The sequence below is a fragment of the Azolla caroliniana genome, unplaced genomic scaffold (assembly GCF_043228905.1).
Source record: "Azolla caroliniana isolate FFs.n. ecotype wild unplaced genomic scaffold, voAzoCaro1.0.p SCAF_13, whole genome shotgun sequence".
Taxonomy (NCBI): Eukaryota; Viridiplantae; Streptophyta; class Polypodiopsida; order Salviniales; family Salviniaceae; genus Azolla; species Azolla caroliniana.
Genome location: NW_028230448.1, coordinates 16,831,709 through 16,846,802, shown reverse-complemented (window position 1 = coordinate 16,846,802; position 15,094 = coordinate 16,831,709). Strand labels below are relative to the sequence as shown.

At 38.2% G+C, this 15,094-nt stretch overlaps 2 protein-coding genes across 2 annotated transcripts; one reads left to right on the top strand and one right to left on the bottom strand.

Annotated features, from left to right (window-relative positions):
- Window positions 1-1,677: 1,677 nt before the first annotated feature.
- Window positions 1,678-4,507, top strand: LOC147856411 (11-beta-hydroxysteroid dehydrogenase-like). Its single transcript, XM_087329025.1, has 6 exons — window positions 1,678-2,025; window positions 2,635-2,827; window positions 3,217-3,302; window positions 3,410-3,541; window positions 3,810-3,941; window positions 4,027-4,507. The coding sequence occupies exons 1-6, from the start codon at window positions 1,849-1,851 to the stop codon at window positions 4,282-4,284; spliced, it is 978 nt and encodes a 325-aa protein (XP_087185151.1). The 5' UTR covers window positions 1,678-1,848; the 3' UTR covers window positions 4,285-4,507.
- A 1,092-nt stretch (window positions 4,508-5,599) lies between these two features.
- On the bottom strand, window positions 5,600-9,045 carry LOC147856410 (Galactose oxidase/kelch repeat superfamily protein). The gene is made up of 7 exons (XM_087329808.1): window positions 8,930-9,045; window positions 8,671-8,808; window positions 6,720-6,949; window positions 6,459-6,629; window positions 6,269-6,374; window positions 5,973-6,182; window positions 5,600-5,890 (listed from the first exon to the last, which is right to left on the bottom strand). Exons 2-7 carry the CDS (start codon window positions 8,761-8,763, stop codon window positions 5,711-5,713), a joined length of 990 nt encoding a protein of 329 aa, XP_087185934.1. The 5' UTR covers window positions 8,764-8,808; window positions 8,930-9,045; the 3' UTR covers window positions 5,600-5,710.
- Between the last annotated feature and the right edge of the window lie 6,049 nt (window positions 9,046-15,094).

The following is a 15,094-nucleotide window of genomic DNA, read 5'->3' as shown; positions in this document are numbered from 1 at the left end:
TCTTCAATGTTGGGGGATGTAAATTGATCTGTATATTTATCTCCTGTTTCAGCTTTAAATCATACAGAATGGTATTGAGTAACGATAATATATTAGGGATTGCACACTTCTTGATGGGGAATCAGGGTCTCCATATCCAATAAACCGCCCTTTGATGCAATGATTCTCTAGCTTTGACCTGTTCTTTGATTGTATGTAGGTATACGCGACTGCTCCAAAGACTGAGATGTGACACATGAGGAGATTGACCATACCATACACACACACACAATGAAGAAGGCCAAGGCACATGACTTCCGATCACTTTCGACTTTGGAGTGTTTATTAGAGAGATTGTCGCAAATGGAAGTGTTAATGGAATCTATAGATATTGTAATTGTATTGAATCTTTAATGTCACTTATAAAAAGCATTTGGAGATGTTCCTTAATTTTCATAACAGTATACATAGTTCATAGGTTAAATGGAAAAAAATTGCAAACCCTCACTCAAACCTTTCTTCTATAGTAATGACCGTGACAATAACGTGAACCCTCTGAGGTGTCATAAGCCTAGATTATATGAAGGTAAATCTCCAGAAACTATATCAATTTATTGTTTGATACTGAAACAAGTTATTATATTCCATGGAGAAAACTAATAGGAGTCCTTTCTGTATATTCCAATCATACCAAAACCATAAATGTGGGAAGTTAATAGTACCCACATTTGTGACTTAATAACCCAAATGGTTTAACAAGTGTGTTTAAGGAAAACAATCAAGCATCAAATAGCAAGCAAATGTCCAACTTGAAATTTGTCTATTTATTAAAAGTACCACCAAATGCTTGGTCCACTAGAGAAACGCTTTTTGCATTGAATAGAATCGAATCTTGAATTGCTAAGCAACATCCATTACTCAATGCCACCCTCATGCAAATCTTTTTGTCATTGAGTGACTCCATGGTTTCTTTGGCGCCACCAATTCAAATCCAGAGGCCACATTGTCAATACATATACCAAGAGTGAAAATGATTGATCTGTTAAGTTTCTTAGCTTGGTGCTTTGGGTAGAGATATTGTATCTTATTCATGGGGCATCACCACCTTGATTGTTCCTCCCCGATTTTATAAGAGGGGTCAATGGATGTATCCTTTGAAGTTTTGCACCCGAGTATCTCTAGCTACTTTGCATCTTCCTATATCTCTAACATTTATAGAGACAACATGCTCGAAGAGTAATAATAATAATAATAAAGCTGGAATCTAGACAGAGTCCAAGATTGAGGTTGGTATTTCCTAACAGTCGCAAAGATAACCGAGCGACTCTATGTATCGATCTGTCTATATGCTCTCACGTATACTTCTCTCGCCTCGATATAAATTTCTAAGTTATTGGGAGCTATCATTAGGAAGCACAGATTGAGGTTGGTATTTCCTAACATTCGAAAAGATGACCGACTGACTCTATGTATGGATCTTTCTACAGGCTCTCACATATACTTCTCTCGCCTCGATATATTTCTAAGTTATGTGGTGGAGTCATCGCCCAGCTTCGCTTCGCGCATGTGTCTCCGAGTTTCTTTGAAAAAGATTGTGTAATCAATAGACATGGCTACCTGCCATTAGAAATTGGAATATATGTGTGTAGAATGGAGGCTAGAGTCTGCTTTGGGGTTTTGGGGGGTGGGGGGGGTGAGGGGTACGTGTCATGGTAGTACCTATCATGCAAAGAGATAATGGTGACCTCTCTCAGTTTCTCCTGCATGATGCCCACCTATCTATGTACAGCCATACTCCTCTGTTGCTCTTCCTCACACTCACCAGGCAGCCAATGCGGCCATCATCATCATCAGGTAGCGTAAGGCATTATGATGTTGCTGGGATACCTCTTCTCTGCTGCTGCCCTCCTCTTCCTCCCCTGCGCCGTATTCACCGTAGATGGCGTGTTGCGGCGCTTGCGCCTTCTCTTCGTGCAACCCTCGGGCCCTGTTATCGTCCCTAACAAAGTTGTCCTTGTCACCGGTGCCACATCAGGGATAGGCCAGGTAAAAATCTTTACAAAATTCGTACATTCATTTTTATGTAATTGCATCGATTTGACATCCTCGGAAATCCGTAACTCTGTTAATGGAGTTCATTGAGCTGTCTCAATTTCTTTCTTATCTATATTGCATGCATCATTTTGGCATCCTCGAAACCCCGGCTAGAAATAGAGCATAAAGATGATTCGATTACTTATCTATGCATCATCGGCTAGAAATGGAGGATCGAGATAATTTGATTACGTATGTATGCATCATTTTGACATCCTCGAAACCCCAGCTAGAAATTGAGGATCAAGATGATTTGATTACTTATCTATGCATCATTTGTCATTCTTTAGGAAATTGAGGATCAAGATGATTTGATTACTTATCTGTGCATCATTTGTCATTCTTTAACTGGGGGGTAGGAATAGAGGGGCTAGAAATAGAGGATCAAGATGATTTGATTACTTATCTATGCATCATTTTTTCATCCTTCAACCCCAGGCTCGTAATAATAGAGAATTGAACCTACCTGATATTTCACATTATTACCACTCACACATATGAGGATTTAATGGAATCAATGAGGTATTTGGTATGTAAACAATAATTCAATTATTATTCTAGCAAATTGCGATCGAGTATGCGAGGCGTGGAGCCAAGCTGGTGTTGGTGGCACGGCGTGAGCAGCGTCTGCGGCAGGTGTTGAAAGAGTGCCAAGATTATGGAGCCAAGGGAGTGGCCATTTTCCCATCAGATGTCACAAGTGAGGAGAATTGCAAGCAGATGGTCAATTTCACAATCGAGACTTTCGGCCGCCGTACTTACCAAATTCCATTTTTTTTTCAATGGGGTCATAGAAATTTGATTGAAATACTTGAAATTTTGAATGTCGGGTGTATATATCATTGTCATTTAATACATGTATGTCATCATACATACATCATAATAATGTGTTTATATCATTGGCATATGCATATATGTTATCTTACACATACAACACATTCGCATATGTCTATGCACATGCATGCATACGTACATGCCCTATGTTCATGCATATAAATGAGTGTTTGATAGCAGAGACTGAAGTCTTATGTTCATGCATTCATACATAGCCTTACAATTCATAATTAATCCGCATGCAATACTTAAATAGACATTCTTCATTAACAATACAATATATATATATATATATATTGTATTAAATAGTGGACATTCTTGTCAACAATGCTGGCACAACGAACAGTGGATTGTTCGAGGACTCCAAAAATATGGCGGACTGTGCCCATGTGATGGTAAAAGCCTTAAATCTTCTACAATATTGCATGTGTAATATGTTAGTATGTATCAACAAAATCATGTGTATATTGTAGCTTAATTACTATTCTTTGTCTGGATTTAGGATGTGGACTTTTGGGGCAACATATATACAACATTGTATGCACTCGAACACCTCCATCAGACTCGAGGACAGATTGTTGTTACATCCTCGGTGGCTGCATACATGCCTTATCCTTACATTACACTCTACAGTGTAAGTAGAAAATGATAAATAAAACTAATTGCTCTCAAGTTCGTAGTGTTTTGAGTGATCTTTTCTGTACCAGCAGCAGTTCTCCCCACAGTTATACAAATTCACTCCATCAGAAATTTGGTTTTATAGGGTTCTCATAAATTTTGTTTTGTCTGGTGGTTCATAAGCCACATGAGCAATATAGATCTGTCTCTATGTGCAGTATATTCTTAACAATCAAACCCTGCCTCCTCAATCCTTTGATTCATCAATTTCTCATTGACTATAGGCAGCAAAAGGTGCAATTACTAGCTTCTATGATACACTCCGAGTTGAAAACTATTGGGGAAAGAAGAACATCAGCATAACTATAGCTTTCCCTGGCTTTGTCCATACAGAGATGACCGAGAGAGAGCCTCCGGTAATATAATTTCTTGTCAATATTCTTTTCCTAATGTTTGTGAATAATAAGCAGCACCTATTGTACATGATGTATGGGATATTAGGGGCATATTCCAAAATGGTGGCCTATGATCTCCCCGGAAATAGCAGCCATGGCAATTGTGGAGGGGGCTGTACAGAGGAGGCGATATGTGATCGTTCCTGGGTGGTACCTAACCTTCCTCTTCTACAGAATATTTGCTTATGAGATTGTCACGTGGCTGCCTCAACTCTTCATCTTGGGGCCAGCTAGTAAGATGATGCAGGGAAAGAATCTTGCTAAACAGTTAGACCTATCCCCTGTTATGCCTAATAAAACTTAGTGATTTCCACATTGTAAGAATGCCACAGCTGAAATATGTAATTCTATTTTATAGAGAATTTCTAGAGAATCATCATAAATTTATGATCATCATACCAGAACCGTCAAATATGCAAGTATAGCAATCTTGCTACTGGTAGTGTAGCCCTGTAATGCCTGAAAGGTAATACAAGAATTGCATGTGGGATAATATAACTGTCATCTGATTACAGCAAATTTGAGTATCCAAATCTGGACATGAGTATATGACATATGCAATGAAGTGGGGAACTTCCGAGAAAGTGATTCAGATCTTTAAATTTGACAAATTTGAGTATACATCTTCAAAAGGTTATTATGTGAATGAGATTATGCAATGAAGTGGGGAAAACTTTAGTAAGTGAAATTCATGTCCTTAATTCAACAAATTTAAGTATAAATCTTCAAAAGCTATGAATGAGATTATGCAATGAACCGTGTAAGACACCTAGGAAGTGGGCATCCTTAATTTAACACATTTTTTAAGATAAATCTTCAAAATGTTACATGAACGGAACTGAATCTTTAATTCAATAGAACTCATAAATCTGTGAAAGGTTTTTATGTTAGTTTATTGGGTAATTTGGTAATGTTCGCTTGTTCAATTGCATGTTACAACATTGATACGACTGGTGCATAATTCAGCCTCTCATTTTGTAACAGTCATTAATATTTGACACCACTCCAATTTTGAAGTCAAAGATCCACTTTCTATTTTCAATTGGCCCAGGCTCGGTTGCAAATGCTCTTCTATTTTAAACATTTAAATTCATACGGAGGGCCCATCAATGGGAGCAAGAACAAGAACAGCTAATATAAATACAAGTGCATTCATGGGCGTTGTTATTGCCAAGCTGACTGGGTGTGTGGTATATGTATAAGCAAAACCCAAACGTAAGTGCACTTAAACCAATTAGAGATTGAACAAGTTTACGAGATGAACAAAATTGAGTAGAAACAATAGACTCAACCTTGAAAAATACAGCATGTTGCACCGTTTACAGAAGCCCGAGATTTTACTATTTGATACGCAAAACCCAAACATAAGTGCGCTTAAACTTCATTACAGATTGAAGGAATTGACCCAGATAAACAAAATTGAGTGGAAACAATAGACTCAATCTTGAAAAAAGCAGTATGTTGCATCTTTTACAGAAGCCCAAGATTTTGACTATTTTGTTCTTTAAATTTTGATCACATTATATACTGCTTATTTTTATAATAAGATCAGTGGAGCTCTTGAGGACCACATAATTCAACCTATGCCATCCCAGCCCCTCCATCGCTGAGAGCAAGTCTCTCAATGCAAATTTTTCAAGAATCAGAGAGCCCAAGCAAATAAAGAATGATAAAGAGAAGCATATCAACGTGATAACATCAGCAATAAAATAAACCACATGCTGAAAAACTCAAGAATCAATCAAAGTAAAATTTAATTTAGTTCTCCATGTTCTTCGAATAACCTTTTTTGGGCTAGGATCTTCGGGGCCCTTATCCCTTTGACCAGATGTGAAATAAAGCCACCCATCATACAGTGCCACCAGGGTTGTCTTGACACGATACGGCATCTGGCCAATGATTCTCCACTTCTGTCAATAACATAACATATGTATAAGAATCTTACATGTTCCTCAAACATCAAAGAATGCATAAGAGTGAGGTGTGAATTACCAGTGTCTTAAAGTTGAATTCAAACACATCACCCACTAAGACCATCCGTTTACTCCCTGGCATTGGTGTAGTTGTGCCTCCGAGAATGATCACAGAATGGTTTACCACAGCCCATGCAAACTCAATATGAGAGTCTGGTTTGGGCATCGAGGGTAAGACTTTCCATGACTTGGCATTCCCCTCCAACATATAAACATCGCCATGAATCACCTGTCAAATCAGAGCACGAAATGACATTCCAGGGAACAACTTAGAATAAGAAAATATAAAAGAGTGATCTGCAAGGAATTTCTTACCTCACGCTGCCTGCTACATTTGAAAATAGGAGAACCTGGTTTTGCTTTAAAATCACCTTCCTGTCCGCCAAGCACATAGAGGCGATCATCAAAAACCACACAAGCCCTACATATAAGCAAAACCTTAATCATAGGCACAAATCATATCCAACAATACTGCTGAATGAAACTGATATATGAATATACCAACCTATGGGGACCGCCCCGTGGAATGGGGATCTCTGGCTTCCATGTTGTTTCTAAGGCTTTCCCTTCACTCACAGCAAGGCTCCAATGTTCCAATCCTGGGTCCCATCGATCTTCTTTACTGCCACCCATGACATGTAGTCGACCTCTCCAAAGCTGTGTAGCTGGAGCATATCTACAAATAAGCATAATAAAGCTAAGTGAAGGCAGATGCTTAACTCATAGCATGGATATGACGATTACACCATTACAATTTACTCCAAACCTTGGAAACGGAAGAGATGGCAAATCAGACCATGACTGTGTGTGTGTATCAAGCACAAAATTTTTTGAGGTCGGTCCTCTACATTGAGGTCCATATTGTCCTGAAATAATGTAGATGTAGCGGCCATCAGTGACCATTCCTAGGTGTGAGTGGGCCATGTCATGAGGCATATTGAACCGACCACCCCACGTATTATCAGAAAGATTGTATATATCCACATGAGAATGAACCTGCCACAGCAAACCTCATCATACTCAGCATTGTGCACATAAAGAAAATGTTGATTTCATTTTTTTCTGGTTTCTGACATTTTACTTGCACTAAAACTAACACTACCTTGACTGCCACCCAGACATTTTATACATAGAACCATAGAATGAACCATATGTACCATACGTGCATTTGCATTCGAGAATGATTCAATTAAATGCGTATGGTAAATCATCTCAAAGTTGGATTGGATTTATAAGTTGGAATATATATATATGTATGTATGTATGTATGTATGTATATGTATTGGAATTTCAAAAAATGACTATGGTCTATATTATATATTGATTGAATCAAATTTCAACACAATTGAAAGTTCAAAACCTAGGGATTACTTAACTACTAAACATTAGAAAGCATGAACATAAAAATCAAATAGTTCAAAGACATAATTCTATTGATGATGAGCTCATCTTGCAATTATCAATGTTCTCATCTTGCAACTAGTGAAGATATCAATTTCTTCACTTTAGAACTTTACAAAAAAATGAGTATGAACCATATGTACCATACGTGCATTCGCATTCGTGAATGTTTCAATCATTCGCGTAAGAAAAACACCCTCAAAGAATGATAAATACCAGACTTTTGGTTTAACTATTTATTATGAGGTAAATACGCCTAAAAATGGAAAAAAAAAAACATTAAAAATTGAGGGAAAAAAAAACACAAGAATGTTTGAATAACATTCGCATTCGTTTTCCAACGTAGGAAAATGAATGTTATGCTAGACGAACATGAATTTTACGTACTATGGTATGAACTATAGACATCTCTTTAGAATAGGATAAAGCTAATAGGGTCCCTAGACACTTGATGCCACAATACTGCATCTCAAAAGTAAGTACAAAATTGTCAACCAAATATATGGGGATTGTCACCTAATACATCCTCGACTGCATTGAGAGTCTTAACAAATATGTTCATTTTCACCTGGACTGTTTGGTCTTTTTACGCCCCCCTGCTCAAAGAATCCATTAAGTTTGAGGCTCCATAGTGAGACAATTCACAGTTGAGTTGCAGAAGCCTTCTTTTACTAATTGTTACTATATATGAAGAAGAATTGTGTGAAATGTCAATGCAATCCAGAAATTCAAGACAATGAGGTAACAAGATTTCTATTCAGTAGGCACTATAATAAATGTAACAAAAATTAAGCTTAGGGTGGATAAACTGGTTCAACCTAATGGAATGCCTGTAATCAAGCACGTGCTTATCAACCCTTTCCATAGCTTCGAGACTCTTGGTATAGCATCAAAACAGAGATGGAACAAATCACTGAAAATCGAATGATGGATATCCTTGATTCTCTAATAGGGCTCTAATGTAGGGCATGTCATATATTCAATATCATAACGTACAGAAGGAAGGAACATAGCCTGAGCGGCATTACTGTCAAAACTATGGAATGTATGTTGATGACCATTCAGGGTACAAGAGAGTATGAAGATGCAAAAGAAGGGATAGATGTATGTAGATTAGAGATAAGAAGAGGACAAAAGCTTCGATTTTTCAGGGAAAGAGAGAATGTAGCTCATCATATGAGGGGAACAAATTCTAGGGTTAGCCCAACTATCGGTCCTTTGATTTCTTAAAACAGAGTGTGTAACTCACGAGGACTGTGAAAAGCTTCAAAAATTTCAATGAAAGAAATATTTCCAGAGGGACAGGGAGGGAGTACCTCATCGATGGTCTGGTAACCAGCGAAAACATAAAAGAGGCTACCAATCTGAACGCCTGCACCATCTAACCGATCCACAGGGGCAGGGGCCATCTCTTCCCAGTCCAATACTTCATGAGATTGTACATGAGACAATACCTGCACAATATCAACGATGGCGGCCGTGCATCATTAGCTGATGAGATGATGTGAGATCTATCTCTAACCTCTGAAGTACACAAAAAGAAAAGAAAAACAAAGGAGAGGATGGATCTCATACCTCATGGATGGCATTTCTCCCACGGAGGATCAAAGAAGAGGCGGAGGAGGAGGAGGAGGAGGAAGGGGGGGGAGGGGGAGGAGGAGACCCAGAGCAGATTACTGAGCAGAACAGCGAGTACGACCGCTGAGCAAATGGCGAAGAGAGCGTAGCTGATCCATCCCACCTTATTCTTCTTCTTCTTGATCGTCTTCGTCTCCATGTTCACCTTCTTCGAAACAGCAGCTTCTGCTGCCCTGCAAATCCTGCAGCAGCTTCCCGCCTGCCTGCTGTCATCCGCGTTCCGTAAATCCCATCACTCTCTACTCCATCTCTGATTCATCGGCATCACCATCAATCAGCATACATACACTCTACTGTTTCCTCCCCCCCCCCATTTCTTAAGCTTTTCCTCAAATGTCTTAATTACCTGGGGAGCCTTAATTAATTACCCGGGAGTCTTAATTATCAGGGGAGTGTGCGAGATTGATTCGATGCTTAATCCGATTGATTCGATGCTTAATCCAATTGATTCGATGCTTAATCCATCAATCGGTCGAGTGTAGTGTGGACCTCGATCAATTCTGCGCACCATAAATTTGAATCAATGTTAGGATGCTTAAAAACTTGTTAGAATCGACTCACCACATGAGCACCCAATGTTTGTCGATGTTCGATCGATCGACCTAACCTACCTAAGTACATTGGAAATATTGAAAATGATTGTTGAAGTTTGATCAATCGACCTACCTACATACCTTCTAGATTGAACATTTAAAATGATCGAGCACTTGAGCATTCGGTCAACACGACACACTTCGGATTTTTGATTGATCCCCCTTCGATTCGTCAAGCATTAATATTCGCAAGCCCTCTCGGTAACCCGTCACCCAAATTGCTGGTTTGCGAGCATATATGACCCCCCTTGCGAGAGGTTCTAGCTAAACATGCCCGACTTCTCATAAACCCAATCGTAAACATTGATATGATTGGAGTATCGCAATTGTGCTTTTATCTTATGTAAGCATGAAACTATGAGAGATTTTGGTCTCATGACAAAAACATGATTCTAACTTGTTTTGTTTTGAAGAAAATAGAAGCTATCATGATTTTTTAATCTCTCATTCAAGTTCAGAGTCAAGGTTTGTTGTGGCAAAGCTCAAAAAACCCCTGATTCCCTAGAATTTACATGAGTTTTATTAAGCTTATTGCTTTTCTAATGTATTCAGTGAAAACTAAGTCATATTTTCATGCACTTTGGGATTTCAAAATAACTCAAATTTTTATGTTGAGTGGGCACGGCATGAAGCCGATGTGCTCTACCATTGTACATGACAAGCTCACCTAATTCTTGAGAAGTTCATATGGCATGTGGGTTTTATCTAATTATTCTCGAATGTTTGATAGAAGAAGGCACTGGCAATGAAAGTAATTAAATTCCTTGGCATCACTTCAATTAACATGTTCTTTCTCATCACCAATGTACCATTCTAACTAACTCTATGGCAATTCAAATAAAAAATTCTAATCTAAATTGGTATTTCAATGTCATGATTATCTACTATTTTCACAATGCGTAATGGGAACATGGAAAAAATGGGGTGTAGCAAACATATTTGACACCAAACGATGGTATATGATCATAGACTAAAGGTTCATGTCATCATCTTATTGTTTTAAGGCCTTAATGTATATATCAAAATGGGGAACCTTGTTGTTAAGGGTTTGTAGCCTATAAAAATATGAGTGATGAACACACGATAGATGCTTAAAGTTTAATTGTAAGCGGTAGGCTTTGTGCTCCAAGTCTCTTTGAGGACTCCTCTCCTCAATGATCTATGATTGAGATCAACCACCATTTGCATGTATTATTATCATGTACTCTTATCACAACAGAGAATATTGATGACACATTATTGGATAATCCAATCCATTCATTTTGCAATGAAATGGCATATCATGGTCAACTAAGTTCTGAGAAGAGAAAGACATGGTCATGACTATTACGATCATGTAAGTTTTTTACCTAAACAATGTGATTAAGTTTCAATTGTTTTGAGCCATTTGCAAAAACAAATACGACCATCAATTGTATGAGTCATGGGAAAACCCCATACTTTTTCGATTGAAACCTTCGATGAAGGTATGAAAATCGTTGCTCCAAATAAATTGTTGTGGCATATGATTATGAATGTCAAGCAATCAGCTCTTACAACTAGTGATATGATTGGAATATGAGCTTGAAGGGTGCAATTTGTTCTATGATCTTCGATAATATCTTCAACATCCTTTTCTCGAAGCTAGAGAGTGGTGGCAAAAGTATGTAAGCTTCTCTTTTTATGTCAATGGTGTTGTATGGTTTTGTCAATGATATTTCTCTACTCGTCCCACAAACACAAGCCAAGCTTCCATTATCGTTGTGCCTTGCCCAATCTTTCACATTTATTTGTTAGATCCATATACAACTAATCATTTACTAGTTTGCCTTCTCCACTTGAGATTGATGGTCATAAAGAATTGTAGGTTCAAGATATACCAAGCCACTAAGCTCCTTTGTCAATGTTTGTATTACTTTATAAAATTTCAAAACGATACTCTCCAAGTTATTGCACATGAGAGCCTATGGAAGATTTTTCTAATCCTTCTAAAACGAAGGTTGTATTTCACCAGCATTAACCCAATACTCCACGCGCAAGTTCTCCCATACAATGGTTTCTCCCTCTCAATGCACAACAAACAAGGAATCAATAACACGACAATGCTCGTGTTATCATGATATGCTTATTGTTTGCTTGAACATCAATTTGTGTGCCATGCGAACAATATACATACTATCATAGTAAATTCTTTGAGATTCATGACTGCCCAAATCTCTCACTACTTAAACAAGCAAAATTGCTTCCTTGCATTCCTAAAATGCAATGATGTACTGGGATAGACATTATTGTGCACAAAACATCCATGAAACCACATAATGAAGCTGGGACCTTTAAACGCCCATCGTCTTTGTGAAATGATAATTCACGTACCGTAAGGCATGATACGAGAGAACGTGTAAAACTTAACAAAGGGTATTGTGTTTCCACTACTCGAGAGGAGAAAGACTAGAGCATTTAAATGTAAGAGAAGTATAAAATCCAACTTTTCCCCCACTTTAGCATCTAACTCATCATGTGTGTGTCTCTTTCTCCATCTCTCTCGATATCTAGCCACATGTTAATAACTTGCATTAGTTGTTGTTACTTTAGTGTAAAATCTCAATGAAGACGAGTGACATAAAGTCGTGCACTTAGAATACCCACCTTGAGTCGATACATAACATGAACACCAAATGCCTTTTCATCAAAACCATTTATTAAGTATACCCCCTTGCAAGTGCATTTGCTATTAAGTGCGAGGTTGTTAGGGTAAACAATAGTGGGATGCTCACTAAGGCCATTAAGAGTCAATATATCAGAGATCATATGGGCATACTATTTATCCTTACAACCATGTACAATTAAGACTACACAAGTTTATTGATATCAAGATCCATTGGGATGCAAAGAAAGGCATGCCAAGACACAAATGGAAGAAAAGAATAAAGGTTTTTATACATGCACAAAGTTCAATTATTGTACAAAGTTGATAAAATGTAGATGTGTGTTCATGTGCAATTAAACAAGTAAATATAAATACAACGATGGCTTGAAGAGTGACGAAGGTTGACTTATGCATGAGTTTTCCATTAGCTCCTTGACCATCTACCCCCTTAACCAAAATGAAAGGGATATAATGGTGTTTATCCACACAAACAAGAAGTACATCAAAACACCATATTTGAACTTCATGGTAAAAAATGCAGGCTCTGAATATTTGATTGGAGGGCATTGGTTTTTTTCCTTCTTTTTTGAAATATTTTCTTTAGTAGTATTAAGAAAAAATGTCCGAAGGGTACAACTTGAAGTTATTTGCCCAGAGGCTTGCAACGTTTTATGTATAGTTATTGTTAGGCCATATATAGGAACTTATAAAGGGATGTTGAAACTTAACGAGGTACACTGCCATGGTGTATTGATATTCAAGCAAGGGTCCATGGAAGTTGATAGTTCCATTGAGGCCCTTGATTTGACACTACAAATAGGGTCAACTTTCTCCACAAGTGAAGAAGCTTCTTCCTTCTCTTATTAACATTTTTTGGAGAACCATGCATATTATCCTACTGACCACGGACTACTGCCACCAATTTCTCCCATATCTCGAGCAATACATATGAGAGACCAAGATTTGCTATGTTACGGGCATGACCATACTTTATCCACATGTATAGAATACCTTATCGACTTTGTCGAGACTCCGTCCTTGTGGTGGGTCAACTTTTGTAGTGAGCGTGCCAGTACCAGGTACGACTCGACGCCACGACGGTGGTATGAGATGTTGATTGAGGCTCGAGTCCGTTTTCGATCCCTTCGCTCGGGGGTGGTCGGGTGGATTGACACCCTTCTTTCTCTCTCTCCTTTCTATCTATCTATCTTTTATATCCTTATCTCATGCGTACATTAGTAGTTAGCTCTAACATGTTGCATCATAAAGTCAATTACATCTACATTTCCATAATGTCCATAACGTTACTGTAGTCACTGTTTTCCAAACATGGACACATCGGACCTACTTTCGAGGTTGCTGAAATGGACTAAATGATATCAATCTTCTATTGTGTACCATCATGGCCTCGTGAACATCATGTCATGGATAGATAATATGCACAAGAGGAGTCTAGAATGTGAACATTGTCTACCTTATACAATATCAAGTTGGAATGTAAAAATCCCCACATTGCCGCTCCCCATGAGAACAAGCAACCAACATTGATCGTTAGGAATAAAGAAAGAACTTTATTCCGTACTTGCTAAGACAAGGGACAAGACTAGAAGGCATGCTTGGTAGTCTCATGAGCTGCATAGCAAAAGCCACATTGCCCAAGATTGGATGCTACATTCCCTTTCAATGAATGGCCAACCAGAAATGTTGCATGCACTAATAGCCATTTGAAGAGAATAAATTTAGTGGGTCCCTTGAATGACCAATTTTTCCAGTACATTTTCAAATGCAAAGTTGAAACACCCCAGTTAGTCCAAAGTTTCTAAGTTACTGGTTCCGTTACATTCCGCGACATCAGTAATGACCTTCCAAGTTTCACTAAATACTGAAAGAAGGGAACCTTTATGGTTTGTTCCCCCAATGAGTGTGACCAGAACCAACCTCTGATTGGAGGGCATTGGTTGACCTACAAAGTTCGGAGAAATAACGAAAAACTCAGGAATAATTGCTTCTCTTTTTATTATCTTTGAACCTCCTGACGCAAATTTTATGCACAATATTGTTGCAGTATCTTATTTTCCACTACATCCAAGCCCTGTTTTTTTATATTTTAACCACAATGTCACATGCATCATGTGTTCAATCGATCATCTCTTCTATTTTCGGCTCCAATTAGAGTTCCATACAAGTTAATAATCAATGCTTTGCGCATGCAATCGATTGATTGATGGTTACGACGGGGACGTAAGAGTGGATATGAATCACAGGCAAACCAATCGATGGATCATGCGGGCATTGGAGATGTTTGGTCAATATGAGATGTGAGTAACAATCGACAACAGCTCGGTTCAGTTCGAGAGGGTCCAAACCAAACCGTTAAAAAAATTTGAAACTTGAACGCAATTGAACCGAACCACGAAACCGTTAAACCGAACCATTACAAAATATTCAAACCGTTAAGCCATTAAACCGCGGTTTCATGGTTCAGTTTTGGTTTTCAACATAGGTCAAAATTTAAAAATTTCATTATTTAAAATTTAAAGATTTTCCTAGAATGTGAGAATAAGGCATGAAAATGAAAAGATTGTTTCAAAAAAATTTATTTTTCTTAAATTAAAAAAAAAAACCATTTAACCGTTTAAATCGTGGATTCTAACTATTGAAACCAAACTGAACCGAACCGTTAAAAAAACCGTGAACCTGAACTACACCGTTTTTAACCGTTAAGCCGCGGTTTCGCGGTTCGGGAACCGTTGCCGATTGTTAGATGTATCATGTGGGGATACCATGGGGCATTGGGATAGGATGCTCGTGACTAACTACTACCAAATATTTAAGAGGGCAAGTGAGGGAATCGCGGAGAGGGACGGTGCAGGTTGCACTGCT